The 20,524-nt window shown below is 38.2% G+C and overlaps 1 protein-coding gene across 1 annotated transcript in view; it reads right to left on the bottom strand.

The window, feature by feature from the left end:
- LOC129745506 (serum response factor homolog) overlaps positions 1-19,603 on the bottom strand; it is a 62,772-nt gene extending 43,169 nt beyond the window's left edge. The window contains exon 1 of the mRNA XM_055738610.1: positions 17,337-19,603. Within this exon, the coding sequence (XP_055594585.1) occupies positions 17,337-17,834 (498 nt within the window). The 5' untranslated portion in view covers positions 17,835-19,603. The remainder of the gene's footprint in view (positions 1-17,336) is intronic.
- Positions 19,604-20,524: the final 921 nt, after the last annotated feature.

The following is a 20,524-nucleotide window of genomic DNA, read 5'->3' as shown; positions in this document are numbered from 1 at the left end:
TTGAAGACACTTTTTTTCGAGTTTCGACTCGAATCGAATTAGAATCGTTTTACGTATCTGTTCGAGTTCTAAATTTTAACGTACTAGATTTCGAGTAAACCGGGTAGTAGATCATCTCGAAACGTTCCATTCGAATCGAGCTCGTTCAAGATCGGTAATTCCGAAGTCGGTCGATTCGAACAAAACTCGATTGTTTCGAGTTCCATAATCTCGCCCCTGATCAACCGGGCCGGGCCAGACTTTTCCGAAATTTTGTACTAAATATCAGAGCAAACCCGGATAAACCCGGGATATCTGGCATCCTTATATTTAACCCCAAACTAAGGTTGCAAGATTTTCTTTCGCACGTATTCGGATGTGGCAAATCTGAACCAATTTATCCAAAATCTGGAAAAATATGGACTTTGATTTTAAAATCCTTAATCTAAAATCCAGCAAATTCCGGGCAAATTTTGTCAAAATGTAAGAATTATTCAACAACAATTTAGAAAAAAAAACACTTGACACATTTTTGTTTTTTTCTAACACATCACCACATTTTGAATCGTATATTAGGCTTGCCGTTCATTAGTATATTGATAAAACTTCCTCAAAAACATTCTTTTTTAGTCCTCTCAAACCTCTCAAGTTTTGAATTAAATATCCGGACAATTCCGGGTGAAACCGGACAATCGGACAAGCTAACAAGCTCAAACTAGATCCTTCATATTTTTATACTGTAAACTTCATATAAGATTTCACAAGAAGACGATTGAAAAGGACTTTAACAACAAATTCTGAGTAATTTGATGAAAAAAGTATTTCGGTTTGTAACCTTGTTCAGGAATTTCGAAACTTCACGAGTTGAAAAGATTCTTTTCAATTATGAAATTTGACTAGATATATCCCAAATAAAATCAGCGTAATTAGGGTTTCGTTAAAAGTTGTTTTTACGGATAATGACAGAAATATCATGAAAGTTTCAAGAATTTGTAATTTTTATTTGATTTCTTAAGCATGCCAAATACGTTTAAACATAGCTTTTTTACGGAACGAGTTTTTGATAACAATTTGTTGGATAAATTTAGGCCGGAAAATTCTTCTTTTGTCAAACCCTTCCTCCCAACCCCCTCCCTTCGATTTTTAAAAAATCCTCAAGGAGAAAATAAATTAATTTAAAGTATTTTATCACAAAATTTGATAAATTATTCGGAAACTGAAACATTTTAAATAGCAAAAGTTAAATTTTTGAAGATGGGACTTGTATCACCTAGAGGCTTTTTCAATATTTCGTTCTAAAATAACTTTCGACTTTCTGCATGGTAGATTGTATACAAGTATGTTGCATGCAAGATTGTGTCAGGTTCGTTACAATTTCTTAAAAACTTGGATTAAATTTTCAAAAATCAAATTGGTTCCGACCTTATTGGAATTTAGAAAAAAAGATGAATGACGTTGCGGATTGTTCCAGAAATCCAGAAATCCAGAAATGGTAAAAGTTTTATCAGACTTGTTTAAACTTTTGAGTATCACTGTTTGGTCAAAATTCTTTAAAAAAAAGGTTGATTTGTCAAATGCAGATTCTGAGTTTTTTTTTAATTAAACCAGCTATTCGTCGTGATATTCACAATGACAGTTTGAAAGTGACAATTCGTGGGAAACGCCCGAGTCACGATCCGGTATGAAATTAAAGGTAAAACATTACTTTCGGTTACCTCAACACAGCCCAATTTAATAACTTCAGCCAAACATACAGGTTTACTGATACAAAAAACGCTAACGCATGGTGGTCAAACGGTCTACAATTTATTGCCAGTCAAGCAAACACCACCCTTAGACCTGTGCGAGCCACCTCTTGATGACCTAGCAACGAACGGCCCCCAACCACCCCCCCCCCCCCTTAAATTCACTTATAAAGCCCAAGGGCTTTTTGGTAAGCCTTTAGTTTATGTTGCAAAAAAAGTCGAGGAATGTATAGTCGAATAATCATTGGGTAATTTCTTTTTCCAATGGAGTTCAGAAAAAAAAACTGCAGATGGTATTGTTTTAAGTTGATTTCCGTTTTTGAGTTTGAAAAAAATGTATGAAAAATAATGAAATCGTTAGTAAGAGTGAAAAGTTATTTGGCTGTTTTTTTTTGGAGCCATCCAAGTATTACAGAAATGTTTTTTATATTTTTAAAAAAATTTAAAGCATTTTAGTTCCATTCAAATTTGTGATGTATTCATCGTCTTCTCTCAGAAGACTGAAAAATACAAGTGTTAAAATTGAAAAACTAAGAAAGTTCTCAGCTTGAAACATATTAAAGACGGTCGTTGAAGATACTGAAAAAATGTACTCTCACTCAGACACGAAATGACATCTTCAGAAATCATTCGAAGGTTTTTAAATCGCAAAATGCAGCATAGACGCCTACAGAAGGTACAGGTGCAAAGTGCTTCAATCTCGCAATAATTGACGATCAATCAAGATTCAAATCGACCCTCGGAGCCGTTGCTAGAGCTTGCCTAGCAAAATGCCCAACTTCTTTAATTAATCTATAATTAACAAGAAAAACATTGCCCCAGTCACATTTTGTCCATATCGAGACGGCTGCTCTGACGCAAAGCCTTTCATTCGAGAGTCATTCAGTTTGAATAATTTTTCCTCCTCTGAATCGATGTCTTCATCACCGGGTCTCTGCCCTCGGGTGCCATCTTGACCGACCTGGGCGCTCCGTACCTGCTGATGATGAACTTGTGTCAGGCAGCCTTCCCAAGACCGGTAATTTCCCCGCCGCCCTCGTCAATTTTGGCTCTTTCTCGACGCGCCACAGCAAGGACAGTCATCTATCAAAGCTCTGTCTGATTGTCGGTGGCCAAACAACCTGCATGATCCGATTCCCTCTAACTCGAACCCGTGAAGCTGCGGGTCACGATAATGGGAGCAAAATTACACAGTCCCGTGAAGTTTTCTGTGTGTGATATTTCCTCCCTAGGTTTCGTGGTAAAGATTTAATCGCCCGGCAAGTGATAAACCCCGGGCAAAGGCTTTGGAAACGCTTTTTAGCTGATCCGTCGTTCATTAGAGCCGCCATTCCGCCATCAATGCGGGATCCACCTCAAAGCCCATTCATTTGCAATTGTAACTTCTTTTATAACGAAATCCTACGCACATCCATTACATTGAGAAAAAAAAACCATAGAGAAACTATTGAAATGACATTTTCGATTTGCGTTTGCCGATGGTGGAAAAAGGGGGTTTTACCCTGCTGAGACCACCGCCAAACGAAATCTGAAGCAAACTGAAACCAAACCAAACTAACAGATACACACAGTCATCTGCCGCCCAATCGGGTTTGAATAATTTAATTTATTTTTATTATTTTGCCTTTTTGCCATCCCGGGGGCTATTGTAACGTCAATCTAGTAGGCAAGTTCGCTTTACTACTAGGCAACTAGTTAGTCTATATTATACGGTTGCTATCATTTCATGGCAGCTAATAGGTCCAACATCTTAAACAGCAGCAGTTAGATCAATGGAGAATCTACAACGGAGGAGTTGTGGGTGGAACTATGTACACCCTTGATATAAGAAAACGATATAAGCAAAACAAACAAAAATTTTAAAATTGTTAGCCTAGTTTCGCATCAAATTTCGTCTCAAAGTGAAACATAGTGGCAATAAATTGGTGGATTTGTGATTGAAAAAGTCCTCAATAGTCAAATTTTTCCATGCTTACAAAATCAAAGTTTGAAAAAAAAAATAATTTGTAGAAAATCTAGATCTAGAACGTTAAATTCAGTGTTAAACCTTCTTGGTGTTTATTATACATTGGTCGTATATTATAAAATACGTTCACTCTAAAAAGTAGTAATGAGCAATGAACCATTCTTCTTTAGATTTTGCTTTATTTTTGCCAAAGATTAGGGCACTCTGAATAAAGGATCAAAATTCCTTAAACATTCAAAATATCACAATTTTTCGTCCCACGAAAACACTTCTATTTCATCTATAAGTTCATATATCGTTCTAACTTTCGGAGCCTTTTAAACTTCAGGGTGGCCGCTTATTCGGGAAATGCGGGAAAAAGACAGGATTTCAAATCCATTGGAAAAATGCGGGAAAAAGTCGGAAATTCCTCCAAGAAATCAGGAATATTTTTCTCACAGCCTTGAAATGCTCCAGACAAACTGGAAAAATTTAAAATTTACAATCAACCTTTGTTTTAAAAATTAAACTCGAAATTACGATTTAAAAAATACTTTCAAATTCAGTCCAGTTATTTCTGTTAAATAGCAGGTAGAAACAAGAAAATTTGCCTGGATTTTTTGCGATCTCAAATATGTTGAATCCTGTTCAGCTTGAATCTCCTTTTTGTTTGTCCTTTTTGATATTACAAGTTACATACAATTGATATAGTATTAAGAATTGTAACTCTGATTACGGGTCAATATTTAAAAATAGTACTTGACTCCGAGAGGTTCGTCGTTAACTTAGGAGAAATTTGTAAAAGGAAAGCTCATAAAGGGTGATACGGTCAAAATTTGGTAAAGGGAAAACGTGTGTAAATCGGTGAAATCGTTTATTTAAAAAATCAAATTAAATTTATTTTTCAAGTTTAATTAGTATAAAATTCAGGAAAAATATTCAGTTAGGCTTCCGCTTTCCCAAATCCGAATTGCCGGGCCTTACGCTTAACCCCTGCCATCAGATTTTGTACAGCCACCTTGTCCACCTTCTTTGCCGCAGAAAGCCAGTTCGCCTTAAACTGCGGCTCGTCCTTAGCAGTTTTTTTGGTTTTCTTTAGGTTCCGCTTGACAATAGCTCAGTATTTTTTAATTTTGCGGAGCTCTGGCGTGTTGGGAGGGTTCTTGTCCTTGGGAACCGCCTGCACATTGCTGGCGGCGTACCACTCCATGGTCTTTTTACCGTAATGGCAAAATACCAAATCCGGCCAAAACAGTACGGAACAACCGTGTTTTTTCAGGAAAGGCAGTAGACGTTTATTCAAATACTCTTTCACGTAAATTCCTTGGTTGACAGTCCCGGCAGCTATGAAAATGCTGCTTTTCAAGCCACAGGTACAGATGGCTTGCCAAACCAAATATTTCTTCGCGAACTTTGACAGTTTCATGTGCTTAAAAGTATCTGCTACCTTTCCCCTTCCTTTTGCCGAATAAAACTCCTGTCCCGGAAGCTGCTTGTAGTCGGCTTTGACGTAGGATTCGTCGTCCATTACCACGCAGTCAAACTTCGTCAGCATCGTCGTGTACAGCCTCCGGGATCGCGCTTTGGCCGTCGTATTTTGTTTGTCATCGCGATTTGGAGTCACTACCTTCTTGTAAGTCGATAGTCTGGCTCGTTATTTGGCTCGATGCACGGTTGTAGACGATACACCCAGCTTATTTGCGGCATCTCGGAGAGAGAGGTTAGGGTTTCGCTTGAAACTACCAGCAACTCTCTTTGTCGTCTCAGCGGCTTCCGGTTTTCGATTTCCCCCGGATCCAGACCTCCTGGCTGTCGACAAAAGTTCCCCAAACACTTTAATTACATTTGTAACGGTTGATTTGGTAACTTTTAGCGATTTTGCCAGCTTTTCTTGCGAGTTGCTTGGATTTTCGCGAAGCACGAGCAAGATTTTGATACGCTACTCTTCTTCCTTGAACGGCATTTTGACAACTGAAGAGTGAATTCCAAAATCAAACTAGGAGCAACATTCTACACACACCTTCAAAATGAGGGGTGTTCAGGTTTTATAAATGCAAAATTGAAAAAAATACGTCAAGTTGATATTGACCAAACTTTGACCGTATCACCCTTTATGTTTTCATTATAGCAAAATAGTGATGCAAAATCGACATTGGACTATTTTGGAGTATGAAAAATTCACGGTTAAGTAGGTTCAGTTTACATTTTATCTAATAAAATTTTTCTGACGCAGATTTCTTGAATCGTTGAATCTTTAATAAGACTGTTCACTATTAAGTACTTTCAAAAAATGCGCATTAAGTTTTGGGGCTTTGAATACTTAAATTTATGTTTGAATTTAATATTTTGAACTTCAGTGAACTTTTTCACACATATTTGTATGCGGTATAAAATATAAAGTAAGGATACATTTTTAGATGGCATATGATGGGAAAGCATTCCAAATGTTGGTATCATTGTGTTTGTATGAATCAAATCAACGAGAAACACACTACTCAATTCACCTTTGTTTGTCGCTTAAATTCACTTATTTGCGAATGTTTTGAATCGTTATACATTCTTTATTAGAAATGTGCCATTTTAATAGAACCAATATTACTACCATGTATCTTTTCTTCTTTCTGCTTTGTTTTAATAACTTAGTTATTAAAAAAAACAATAAGCATCAGATGGGAAATGACCTATTTGTATCTAATTCTATCACTGCTTTGAGAAATCTCTGTAAATTCTTATTGATTCCAAAATTTGTGCATTTTCTTATTTTGGATTGGCTTTTTTGAATGATTTAGGAACTCGTTTAATTGTGAAGATATAAATATGCGCAGAATTGGAGCCGGTCACTGTGGGGTTTAATATATGAAATCTTAGTATTTTATGACAATTCCTTCACTAGACCTTTGTATCAAAGCATATTTAAGAGTTTTTAAATGAGCTATGATTTTTGGCCAGATAATAAAATCACTAATTTAAAATTAAAAAGAGAAAGGTAAAATAAAGCTCTTGTAATGGATTTCTTTCAGTTCATGAGAATCGTGTATTCCGTAAGTCCATGCGGAAAAAAGTCGGGAAAATGCGGGAAATTCCAAATTGGAATTGAGTGGCCAACCTTAAACTTGAAATAACACGCTGTCAGAAAATCTTTAACCCTAAGTAGGTATACATCACATTCTACCACATTTATCCACACGGCCGAGTCTGGAAGATTTTTTGAAAAAACTTTTAAAAAAAGGCAAATCTTAACAGAAACAAGCAATTATTGTCAAACATACTAAAGAAAAAAGAAAAAATACTTAAAATTTAAAGATATCATCGAATCACAGCAGCAGTGCAAAAATCGTATTAACGTTTTTAAAAGTGGGCTTGTGATATAGCTCAGTTGGCAAGTCTGTTGTCTCCTGAGCCGATGTCCGCGAGTTCGAGCCCAAGAGCAAACATCGAACACAGTTGTACCGGAGAGCTTTTCCATAACGATCCGCCAACTGCACCGTTGATAAAGTCGCGAATGCCATAAAGATGGTAAAACGACTATAATCGAAACAAAAAAAAAGTGTTTAAAAGTTGTGAAATAGAATTTATCCTATATGTTTGATCTTTTTATTTCTCTGAAACAAGATAAGAAGAAGGCTGATTGAGTCATAAAAGCCAACTCGTGGTCCGTCTATAAAAAGTGTTTGGTGAATTTCGATAATTTTTTCTTTCAGCCATAAGCCATATAAATTTAAAAAAAATAAAAAAATGTATTCAAATTATTAAATTAGACAGGGAACAGGGAAATTTTCCAAGAAAAACGTCAATCGTTTCGAGTCGTTAGATACAAAGTCGAATCGATGTAAATTTAGTTTGAAAAGCATTGGTCTCTGATGAATGTTAAAAATCATGAATCATGAATGTCACACTTATACAGCCTTTATAAAGCTGAGTTAAGCGACTCATCTTTATCACATGATGGAAGAACCTTCGGATGCTAAAATATTTCCCTTAAGTGCAATTTTTTAGAAAAAATCCAATTGAAATAAAAAAAAGTGATATAAATAAAAAAAAATTGAATAAGAAAAATCAGATTTTTTTTTTTGAAAAAAATCATAGATTTTTATCCACTCTGCATCAAGAGATATGTTGAAATGTTCTTTAGATGTTTTTAACAAAGCGACTGAACTTTTTTAAGTTAATCTGTTTTCAACTTAAAATGAATCGGATGGAATTTAACACATTTTAATAATACAAGTATTTTAATTTCAATTTTTGTCAAAACTGTACAATGTTCCGTAAAATCACTTTAAACTACATTATTTTTCAATATTGCAAAGAGAAATTTTTTTCATTTGAAATACAAGATATTTCAAACTTCAAAATTTCATGTTGTGCTTTTTTTCTGATGATTCCCGCAGAACATCTCGAGGAGAATAAAAAAAAAACTCTGTACTGCGACTGAAGGAACAAAAAAATTTGTATTATAAGTTTAAAAATGCCATACTAGAAATTGAATTCATTCTTGATGTGTTTGTCAACATTCATTTTTCATGCTGTCGAGTTAATTCAAACTGACTTTCACCAAACTAAACTGATTTTTTTTTTCAAATATTATACATACATAGGTAAAATATACAACAGTTTAAGGTTCATCATCGCAAGCATAATTGATTCTAGGTATTCAGTAAAAGTGTTAATGCAAGTTATTCTCAATCTTTAATATTCTATCATAAGCTTGCCTGATTGCGCGGATTTAACCGGACTTGCCCGGATGTTCTAAATAAGGGAAAGATACGGTCTGTCCCAGTTGCTCGTATTTCATGGAGAAATGCCCGTATTTGCCCGGATTTATACTCTTTATTGGCAAAAAAAACAAAAAATTTATATTGGGTTATCATAATTTTTTATATTTTCGGCTAAAAATGAAATTTTTCATGCAAACTCCGCTGATCCGTTTCGATGAAAACAAAAAAGTTTAAAGTGTTTTTTTTTGTCTTTTGTTGAATGATTGCTGGGTTTCGGTTAAATTTGCCCAGATATTGCCAGAATTTAGAATTGAAAATTTTGGAAGCAAATGCCCGGTTTTTGCCTGGTTTTAAGATAAAATTTCCCGGATTTGTCCGGCCTGGATAAGTGCGGGAAAAAATCTGGCACCCTATTCTATCATATATGATAAAATCATGTTTTTTAAGATTTCATGATGAGAATTGGCTCAATTGAACTTAATTGCTATGGAGTTTCTCATCTTTGAAGAATAAATATTAGGTACCAATTTCTAAAGTGAAAAGCGAATGGGCTGAATTATATCTCAAGCACATTGTGAAGTATGGTTTACTATCTTAACAATATTTTTTTTTTAAACAACCAACACATTGGAACAACTTGGTTGTGTTTATTTTGTTTTATGACAAGTTTGAATAAATCAATACTTGTATCTCAATTGCTTTCGCCTAATAGATGTCTATTAGACTGCCCCAAACTTGTTTGGGAAATTTCAAGCTTGTGAAATGTTGTGCGCTGCAGGCTTAAATAGATCCTATGCCTAGTACAAGATCTCATGCCAAATTTGGGCCAGATCGGACCACGGGAAGGGGTCGCTCAACGAGCCTAAAAATTGTAGGATCATGAAAATCCAGTTTTTCATGAATAACTTTGGTCCTCTTCGGCTGATTTCTTTTGAAAACGGTTTTTCTGAAAGCCTAAACTATGACAAATATTTCATCCCAAGACTGCATCCAATTCGACTTATGATAAAAAAGTTATTAGACTTCAAAAATGGGGTAACTTTTTTCAGAGTGATATTCATCACTGTTACTGCTGCGTCAAAATGTTTGAAGCAGTGTCTTTAATTAATAGTGATGAACATCACTCTTAAAAAAAGATAGCTATTTTTTGAAGCCTAATAACTTTTGTATCCTTAACTCTCATCGAAATGCAGTCTTCGGGTGAAATATTGGTCATAGTTTAGGCTTTAAGAAAAACCATTTTCAAAAGAAATCGGCCGAAGGGGACAAAAGTTATCAATGAAAAACTGAATTTTCATGTTCCTCCCGAACAAAATGTCTCAAAACCTCATACAAACTTTAGGCTCGTTGAGCGACCCTTTCCCGTGATCCGATCTGGTCCAAATTTGGTATGGGACCTTGTTCTAGGCCTAGGATCAATTTAAGCCTGCAGCGCATAACTTTTTCAAATGTTGGGTCATTTGGGGCACTCTAATGTCCATATTATATTCATACTTTTTGTCCTTGATCAGAACTGAATGTTGTATTATCAAACTTTTCAAAAATTGTTAAAAAATACTTTTAAAAAAATATGAAGGTGATGAAAAAAATCTTTTTTGAACATATTATACCTAAACAAGGTTTTAGCGACAAAATAAAACATCCTATGGTTGTAAACATCATCAAATGGGTTTCTTCAGTAAATAGTAACGAATTTGTATTCTTTCCTTCGTAAGAAGGCCATATTAAGGCGTCTACTTTGAAGAGTCTTATTTTGGTCTTGTATGAAATTAGAAAATTTAATGCAATTTGTAAAGCTTATAAAAAAATAGACTATCCTGTTTTTTTTATTCTAAATCTTTTAATACTGAACACAGGGAAATCAAAGTGGGTCGGTTTCGGCTTGACCGAATGACTGGCTAGAAAAGAGCAAATCCCTGAGATCAGCATTACATCGGTATTTTTGTTTGCATGCGATACGCACTTCGCCCCATTGCTGCGTAAAGGCAAACAACAACGATCAACAAATTAAAAGAGGGAATGAATTGAGAAAAAAAAACCATCAGCCATCTCAGTTCGATCATCATAATCTTTGTTTACAGTCACAAAACCGAACAGCTCATGGTGCTGCGCCGTTCAAATTCAAATGGAATGGGGGGGGGGGGGGGGGGGATTACAATAGATTTGAATGTTTTGTATCAATCCACAAATGTTGAACAACCTGTGAATCCCTGCTGTGAGGTTGCGATTCAGCGGAATTAAACCGGTGTATTTTGGGGCTAGTTTTTTTTTTTCTGTTTGGTCGATTCGATCCAAAGGTTCAAGTGATTCAACAGATCAATCTCTTCTCCCGCTTTTATTGAATGGCTAATCGGTTTCGTATCACCAAATAGACACGAATCTTGATAATTGATGAAGAAAGTCCCCTGGGCGGTATTTGAAAAGATGAAATGAGAAGGAGAGAGATGGAGAAGGAAAAAAAACTAGTTTACATTGGACCTCTGATTTCCGAAAAAGACAATTTATCAAGATATTCTTGTTTGATGTTTAAAACTTTATCAATCGCGATTAAGTGAGCTTAGACTGTGGGAATCCAGTCGGGTTTTGTTGCATAGAGAAGCTTAAGTAAGAGGTTAGTAACATTTATTTAAATACCCCAACTTAGAAATATTTCCTCATATGTGGAATCATATTTTTGAATTGAGCTCACCATTTAGTTTTTTTCCTGTATTCAAAATTTTAATGGGATATTTGGAGATGTTTGAAATGGCTTATCAACTTGCTAAAAGAATCTTCGCTTTACGTTTTCGATAAAAACCTCAAAAACACAAAAAATTAAAAGTTCTTGAAGAGTTTTTGGTTTTGTAATAGGTTTGGATGGCATTTTTTGATTATTCTATTTATCTTCACCTACAACTCAAACTCTACTCCAATTATTAACTTCCTTGGAGGTGGAATTATCGGTATAAGATTATATGCCGGACCGGCATAAACAAGCCTTCCAATATTAGACATGGTTCTCTTAGCGCAAATTTCTGAAAGAAACAAAATAAAACATATCCCATATCTTATCACAAGACAAAGGAGGATGAAAAAAATACACCGGCCGAACGGCAGCCGCCTTTTCTAGGTAATCGGCGGTGGCACACTATGCCAATAAATTTCCGATTGCTAACCGACTCAGATGGAGCAATGGGTAACATACCGGATTGGCAAGCCGAGATGTGCAGTGAGTTCGATTCTCACTATTTTTTTTGATGAATTATTCAAAAGGTTGACAATCTCGTACAATATTTTTCTTGTTTCGCTTAAATGAAGTGATCATACATCATTTTACTCGGAAGCTCGAATCTTTATAAGTGCTTTTCTAATCATATAATCTTTGGTACAGTACACTTTTCAGCGCATTTTCGGCACAGAGTTTAGCTAAATAGGCATTGGATTTTGGCAACATCTCCTATGGGTGTACTTACTGAAATTCTCAATTAATTTGTAAAATACTGTTATTAACCCTAACAATCTCATAAGGGCTTCAGTAGTATTTCTTTTGAGAAAAAAAAAAGTTTAAAAAGAGAAAGGAACAGTAATTGGCTCATTTTACAATTTAAATTAAAAGTTGCTCACTCACAACCTGCGATAATATACGTCCAGGAGAAGAAAAAATCAATTTGTTACCCAAAACTCGAAGGTTTGACCCTTATGTAGGTGGCGGCCGGCGTCAGGTTCCTTTTGATGGGTCAGCTCCGATGCGCCAGCAGACCAAGAACATAAACGTAAAATCTTTATGACCCATACACAAAACGGAACAGCGGGAGCCCAAAATTAGCCGAAAATTTAAGTTTTTCTTCACCACTGTCTGACGATCTCTGGACAGGAGAAACCACAACAAAAAAAATGGCAACAAGCGGTGAACAAAATTTCGCCACCACGTTTTGCGTTAATTATCTGTTTTGGCATGTGGCGCGCGAGCCTTAAATCGTCTTATTTTTTATTGCATTTAGTTCACTCCGATTCTCCCGGGAGTAAGTGATAACAAACATTAACCGGGCGCAGCAAACATAACGCGGCATGATCACAACGCATTGGCGCGAGCGAGCTTTTCGGAAACCGCAAACAGGAAATGAGGTGAAGGTGGGACTTTTTGCGGTCCACTTAATTGATATGAGTGTATATGTGATGTTGAAATTTAAATTAATTAGTGCACTGCCAAACGAGAGCAAGTTGCTGTGTTTCTGTCCTTTTCCTACTCTCATTGGAAAATCTTAGATTAAAATTTCAGGAATTTATGTTTTTAGGAGCTTTCAATGCGGGAAACTGTAGTTATGATTTGTGTGTCTTTCACCCCTCAAACTCCTCTGTTTTTTACCAATTTATCAAACTGACCATAAAATTATAACAATAAATTTTCGATTGACTCGAAACAACTGTCAATACCGTGCGGATCATTGGTCTAAAAGAAGCGTAGAGCAGCGGAGAGATAGCCATCAATCGATCAAGAGTGGGGCCCACTTTGAATCGTTTTCGGGTCCCCTCACGGCAATAATGAAGAAAATCCAATCGAGCTCCTCAACTATCCAATTGATCTATCGAGGAGATCTCTGCCCCATCCCGGCTTAAGTCAACCGGACAAAAACCTATTGGAACAGGCGTTAAATGAGAGTGAATTTTATACGAAAAAGAAAAGGGGGCTCCAATCGCGATCAGTCCAAAAGCTGGAACACTCTGCGACTCATGGTGCCGGCATAAGAGGAAAAGCGAATGGAAACAGTTTAACGCATAGGGCAGACTCTTATCTTCAGATTCAGGCATCTTTAAAACAGATCAGACGTCAGTTGCCGAAAAGCTTTGGTGTTGCTGCCGAATCTTTTAATAGAAGATGGTCCCCCGAAAACAAAATAAGTAGAGAAAAACGAGTGGGCATAACTTCATTTTCGCACGAGACTGAACCCTGCCTCCCCATCTATCTAATTCATGTTAGTTGGTCCAACTTGGCGGACATAATTAACACTTTTTCAATTAATTGATTGGAGCGTCTGCCGTCGTCTTCGATTGGGATTAAACGGGAGGGTTTCGTTGCGATCGCTGAAGTGGGACATTGATTGGTTCGTTACTCTACGGCATGATGAATCAAAATTAGAACTTTTATTATGTCAATTTTGGTTCGTTTTTGTAGGGTTTAAACAAAAACAAAACATATGTGATTAGTATATTTTGTTTTCTTGAAGATATTTTTAAAAACGTAGTACAAATTTCGTTGAGAAGAAGGAATCTTTCATTCCTTTTTTGCAGTAAAATGTGAAAACATGATGAAATTGAAGAATAGAACAATCACTTCGCATACAATATTAAACTTCTCATACACCCATAGAAAGGGTTGCAAAAATCCAATGCCTATTTAGCAAATCTGTGTGCCGAAAATGCGCTAAAAAGTTTTTTGGATTCAGAATTGATATAGAAAAATTTGATTAAAAATTCAGGCTCAAAATGATATTTTAAATTGAGATTCTGAATACATCCAGATTTGATTCAGAAGAAGGTTAAAAATGTCGAATCGAGTCTTCTGTGTTAAGTCTGGAATCATGTATTCAGAAGTTGGACTGAAAATGCAGATGAATCAGAAATTGCAATTTCCATTACAGGATAGCTAGATTCCTTAGGTATACTACTTCGTTGCTTGCATATGTATAAGTATGCCAATTCCACAGAAATGTATGGAAATTTTTAAAATATTTGTTTTTTAGAAAAACTACTGATTTTAAAATTGTGCAAAAAATATAGAAATGTTAACCAAAGTATTTTCAATGCATGCGGATGAAAAACATAATTTTTACGTACAAAGTTTTAAAAGGTTGTATATCATACACAGCCACAAGATTTACGTAGAATTATGGCATCATTTTCCATTTCACAAAATCTTAATAAATTATTCTTATGAACTTTTTTAATTTGAATAATTTTGACTTTTATATTTTTTCTTGTTATAGCTTGTGCCGTTTCTAAAGCTTAGTTAATTTTGAAATGGGACAGTTACGAATGCGTGTATCTCAAAAATCATTCATTTGATCGAAATACTTTTTATGAAGGAAATGAAGGTAATCTTATGATAATTCATGAAAAAATTGGAAAAAATAACTTATCGATTTTTGTTAGAAAACTTCTTTGTTGATTCTTGGTATCTTCCATCGGCCAGCGCACACTTTTTTCAGTTATAATATTGATCAGTTTTTTCCAATTTACACTTCGTCCAATCTGTATTTTAGGAGGCTGAAACCTCCTCCTTCAATTTTAGTTACTTTTCGGTCCAATATTTCTCTTTTAAAAGACACAGCAGCCAATTTAGTGAATACAGCTATTTCGAAATAACAAAACTTGATTATTTTTGAGCCAGCGTTTTAAATGGAAAAACCAGCAAATACATATTTTATTATGCTAGGGACCTTGCCACGAGCAGACATGTTATAGGATTCAAACGCTAAATTTGTTTGAAATAGGGTTTTTCATAAGTTTTGTTGTCCCTCAGAAATCATTTGTTTCTTAGGCTTGGTACCGGATATTCAGCTTACGAGCTCAGGAACTAGCAAAAATGTGTTGTTCGAGGTTAGGTTTAAATGACTTATCACAGCTAGGCAACACTTTCAGCTTATTGGAGAAAAATGTTGGACTTTCCAGCGATTTAGACACTTAGTTTTTCGCTTATTAAGAATTTGAAATTCTGGTATGATACTTGACTTCCCTGATGACCAGTAACCGTAGTTGCTGATCATGTGCATCACTCCAATGCTTGATTTGAACTTTGTATGCATTTTTGATAGTGTTTGCATACTTTCCCACCACTCACACACAGTAACTCTTTGAATAATCAACGGTTTCGTCAATGTTCGATTACTAGTAAATGAGCTATCAGCAAAAGAAAGTGTCTCATTTCTAAAAGAACAAAGCTTTAGTCAGCCCTGACCCCTAAACACTGCAACGAATAAATCAAATAAGCGCCATCTCAAGCGCCGACCCACTAGGCATTGCTACACAATCGCAAAGTGATAGAGCCAAGCCCTAGTTGAACTTGCAAATGTATAGCTCTAAAGTTATTGAGCAACTAAACGAATACGCTCAAATTTTTATTGTATATGTCGAAAATATCTTAGCGCACGCAAAATGAAGGTAAAGTTCAAAGCATAATAACAAAAAAGTTTGGAACACACGTGCGAATATCGACGAACAAAAGCTCGCTTTGATCCATTGGTTTTTCTTTCGGATCAATTAAAGATACACTGCCGACCACTTATCAAAACGCATTTGTTAAATTTTGAGCAATTGATTGTCTTGAACTTCACATTATCAAAATAGCTATTTACACTGATGGCCATAAACATTCGACACTTATAATGTTCTGTTGAAATTTCTGTTCATGACCTCTCTGTTGGATATGGGTAGAAAACGGCAAGGTTGGTCGCACATACGTAGCATCAGTATCACGTAGTATTGTGAAAAATAATATCAACCAAACGATTTTCGTGCTTTCCAATTTGTGGTTAATTTTTTAAATAAGCTGCATTTTGCTTCCCGGTAAAAAAAAAAACGGAAAAAAGAACGCATGGTAGAGGGTACCCGAATAAAATAAAAACGAAGGGCACCCATAAACGCACACACCATACGAAAAAAAACGGGAAAAGGTAGTAGGTAAACCAAAAAAAAATAAAACTCCACCGAAAAAAAATTAAAGTCAAACCGAACCTGCATAGCCGGTGCTCATTGAGTTGAAACAAGAAGAGCGTTCAGTCGGTTGCCATTGCACCGGATCGACTCCGAAGCTCCACAGTTCGGTAGCCAGCCACATGAGCAGATGATTCGCTGCTACGATGTGTAGGCAACCTGGGCCGACACAGTCAGCAGCCAACGAGAAATAAAATCACACAAAGAATTCAAAACATTGCACTGCACTCTCCCCTTGGTGTCCCATCCGGGTCGTCAATATCTGGGTCCACATGACCAAAGAGCGAACGGGAATAAGCAAAAGCACGTAAAGAAAATTGAAGCAAAATTCGAAGCATAATAATAAAAAGATGCATCCCATCATCCCGCACTTGGTCCACCGATTCGGACCATCATCGGTACAGAAGCATGAAAATGAACTAATCGGGATGGGGAACTCTCGAATCGAGAGGGAACTCGCTGCGGTGAGATCCCTTAAAATGAGAATGAGAGCACCCGGAATGAGAGAAGCTTGCCGGCTTGCATGCAAGTTGAGAGTATTGAGCGGCATTCGGGTTGACGAGTGAACCAAAACATTGTAGCAGGGTTGCCAGGTTCTGTTGATTGAAAATTGGTTGTTTTATTTTGTGTAGATGTTATCCCAAGATTGAAATTGCTTGCTCATGCTTAGTTTCGATTTTCAATAGTGGTTCGGGAAGTTATGTGTTTGATGATGAAAATGCACGAAACCAAAACAAAACTTTTTCACAGGATTGCATCAGTCAAGCTAAAGTTTCAATAATGCCAACTTTTCTCGAAGGTAAGCCATAAAAGGCAAAAAAAAAACTAAAATTTGTCGCACACATGAATCACAACCGAAGGCGCACATCTTATCGCCAACAAATGCTGCGCAATTTTAGATAACAGATACCGAAAACACCGATAAGATAATGAGGTGCTTGAACTGAACACTAGCAACACTGATTCCTCGTATAAATGGTGAGTGCTACACTTTTCGTTTGGATTTTGAATAAAATACATTTCTTATCACAACTGGTCAACCATTTTACAAGCGTTTTGGCCAACAGATATAATTATCTTTGCGGGAGTTTGAATCGAACAAGAAGGAACGCGAATATTTTGGGGTAACTGATCAGATGGTACACGGCCAGCCAATTAAGAGCGACAGGCACTCACCATATGATTTTGACAGTTCCGCACAATCAAAACATTGAACTTGTTATGCTTTCGGGAACCCGGCCTGGAAAAGTGCATAATCCTTACCTTTTTCATGATTCCGGTTTTGCGTTTCGAGAAGGTCGTGTACCGTCGCAACTTATTATCGATGTATTCCATCTTAATCTTGACACGGCCCTTGGTTTTCTTCCCATTGCTCGGTGGCGATTTCTTCGGCTGCAACGAGGTGTAGCTTTCGTCTACCACATCGGACCCCACTTGGCAACCTTCGAGGCCGGTCAGTCCCTGGGACCCGACCAGCTGCCGGCCATCGTCGTAACAGTCCGAGTTGGTGCGTTTGATACCGCGTGATAGACCGCCACCACCACCTCCGCCGCCGCCTCCACCGCCACCAGAACCGCACTGTGGCCCGTTACCGGCACTCATCAGGCTGCCCCCGCGGGACATGACCTGACCGACCAGCCCGCCGCTCGGGGGTCGAGCCAGCGAAACGTTCGGATTACCGTAAATTTCCGGCGTTTCGCTCATCATACTCATGCTGTAGTTCAGATTGTAGCGCGAGTCACGCGCCGCATTCGGATCCATTATTTCCCAAATTTTTGCGGCTTTTATCGGAACCGGAACCAGAGGAAGATTCACACTCGCGGTTTCGCGGCGACAGGTTCAACGGGAACCTCGGGTTCTAGAGCACTTTGCACTTCTTGGGGGAATCGCACTACGTAGCACACAGATTTTGCGGTGGGACACACTCAAACTTCCGGACAAGTTTAATGGGAAAAGGGCCGTGTCTGGTGTATATTTTTCGGTGTTTTTCACTTTCACTGGCACCCGCGTTCTTACCGAATTTCCACGAGCCGGGAAAATTCGCAACCGCAAAACACGCTAGCCCGAGCAAACTGAGGAATTCTTGTATTTTGGTATGGTGCCGGGGGTCACTCACGCTCTCTCACTTATGGGGTGTTTGGGTTGGGTGTTTTGACAGATGGATGAACTCTCGTTGTTGCTACCGGTACACGACAGCTTCTGATATGCAACAGCTTCTTCCCTGCTTCAGCACGCTGTTTATCTTCCTTCGAAGGGTCACTCACTCGATCCGAACGAAGCGTAGTCCGATGCGTGCGCTGGTTGATGACTCCCTCGTAGTCCCACGTTGTTTTGCTGCTCCCAAAAAAAACCACACCAGGAAACGGCAAACGTCGAAAAACACGCTGCCGACGTTTTGGTATAAATTTTACACTCCAACTACCCGTTCTTCGCTTTCGCCTTCCTCCAGGTTGCGTTTCTGCTCACCGGCCTAGATTCTGCTGCCGCTAGCTGCTTCTTTTTTTGGGACTTTTCTAATGTTTTGATCCCCTTTTCGAGATTATTTTTATCTTTTAATTTGGTCGTCGTCGTTTCTGTTCACCGCCTCGCGCGGTAGATTTCAACTTCGATGGGGGGACGGACGCTGAGTCTCGATTTTGATCGTACCAAAACGGTAGCTTTTAGACGGATAATTTGTTGGGGTTTGCAATTGTGTCAGACTGCGTTCTATCGAACTACGCGCCCAGGATTTTGCAAACAGCCACTGATTGGCTGATCTGGGATCTCTAAGACGAGACAAGACTTTTTCTGTTGCACTACTTGACTTGACAGTTAGTTGAACTTCTGCTAATCTACAGGTTGCGTTTGGCACAAGGTTCTACAATGTTGCAAATTAGCGAGAAACAGTTACACTTTTTTTAGGGTTTTTCAAGGTTTTCAATCATCCACTGAACAATCAAATTCTCCGTTTTAAGACATCACTTAACTCACAACATCAACTGTTAAAACACAGACTTTGTTTGTTTTCCACAGAAACAACGTGCCACTTGTTGCTTTTCTGATGTAATTCACCGGTCGAGGTCCAAAATCGATCCGACTTCGACAAAAACCTTTTTTTTTCTCGTAATTCGAACACGTTCCCGTCACCGATTTTATCAACCGGCCGCTCCTTCTGGACAAACGACGTCCTTCAAATTTCGGCTGTCACCCGGGGACGATCCGTCTCCAAAAAAACTGACTCCAGCTGAGGTGTTTTGTTTTACTTTTTTTTCGAACGTTCGTTCGTTGCCGCCGCGATCGCACAACTCTGAAAAAACTCTGCGCGCGAAGCACGAAAACGACTTGCTGCGTGTAGGATTCGCGTCTACCAACAAAACTCTCTTGGCGCTTGCACGAGGAACGTTCTACATATGGCTCCAGCTGACCACTGTCGATATAATAAAATTACGAAAATAAAATAATATAAAACCGATCCAGGCGATCGCGAGCTAGCTGGCTGAGTTCGGTGTATGCGTGTGCGCTTCGTGTTCCGTCGTACTTGATCGTGCTGTGTCTTCGCGTACACTAAACGGCGATATCACAAACGCGAGCCCCAACACGCTCGCATGTTCGCTCACTTCGGGCGTCTTCGGGTTTCGCATTGTCTATACGACGAGACGGCTTCCCATCTATACAACATGAACGATCCACGTGCTCGTACCAAATATAGCTGCCACTGTATGCGTGTTTTTATAAAAGCCCCCCTTTGACCAGTGACTAAAAGAGCTAAATGATCAGCGATCTCCTTCTACGAGCCCAATACCATCAAAAGGCTCCACTGAAGAGTGATCTTCACATAAGCCTTCCAAGAGAGAATGAGACAACTCATACTCCACCTGAATCTACTGTACTCCATCTGTTAGCCCCACTGCTGGACAAATGTGATCAACATACCCCTAGCAAGGTGTTAACTTACCATTAACGTGTGGCTACGCCTATTTTCAGCATAAATTACCAACCCTCCTCAACTAACCTCAAACTTCTTTCCCAAAGCCATCCCGATCCAACATTCAAGAACAAACAATCCATCCCGATTCGATCCACAAAGCCCAGAAGCACTTTCTGACCAAAACTTTTGGTCTTGGCGCGTGCGGACGACCGACGCGGATCATCTTCCAAATCGTCGTTGCTTCAAAATAAGATGTGACCATAAATTTTGGGTAGGACGCGTGGCGCTCATCGGCTAGCCGCTATCTGATCTCCATCCGCTTTCGGATGGATCGTATTTTCCTTTCTAGGGGGATTAGGCGCACGCGATCGGGGCAGACGATTTGGGAAGTTGCAAACGCGTGCGCTGCGCGCACCAGATCACCCAGCGGCAAGGTCGCGTCGATTCGAATCAATATCAGAGAAGGCACGTGCTCGCGGACAGCTCAAGGGAGGCTACCTTTCAATAGAATGGAATGATAAGCATCCGATGACCATCGTCGGGA

The sequence above is a fragment of the Uranotaenia lowii genome, chromosome 2 (genome assembly GCF_029784155.1).
Source record: "Uranotaenia lowii strain MFRU-FL chromosome 2, ASM2978415v1, whole genome shotgun sequence".
Lineage (NCBI taxonomy): Eukaryota > Metazoa > Arthropoda > Insecta > Diptera > Culicidae > Uranotaenia > Uranotaenia lowii.
Note: the sequence above shows the minus strand (reverse complement) of the source record. Positions and strands in the feature narration are given on the sequence as shown.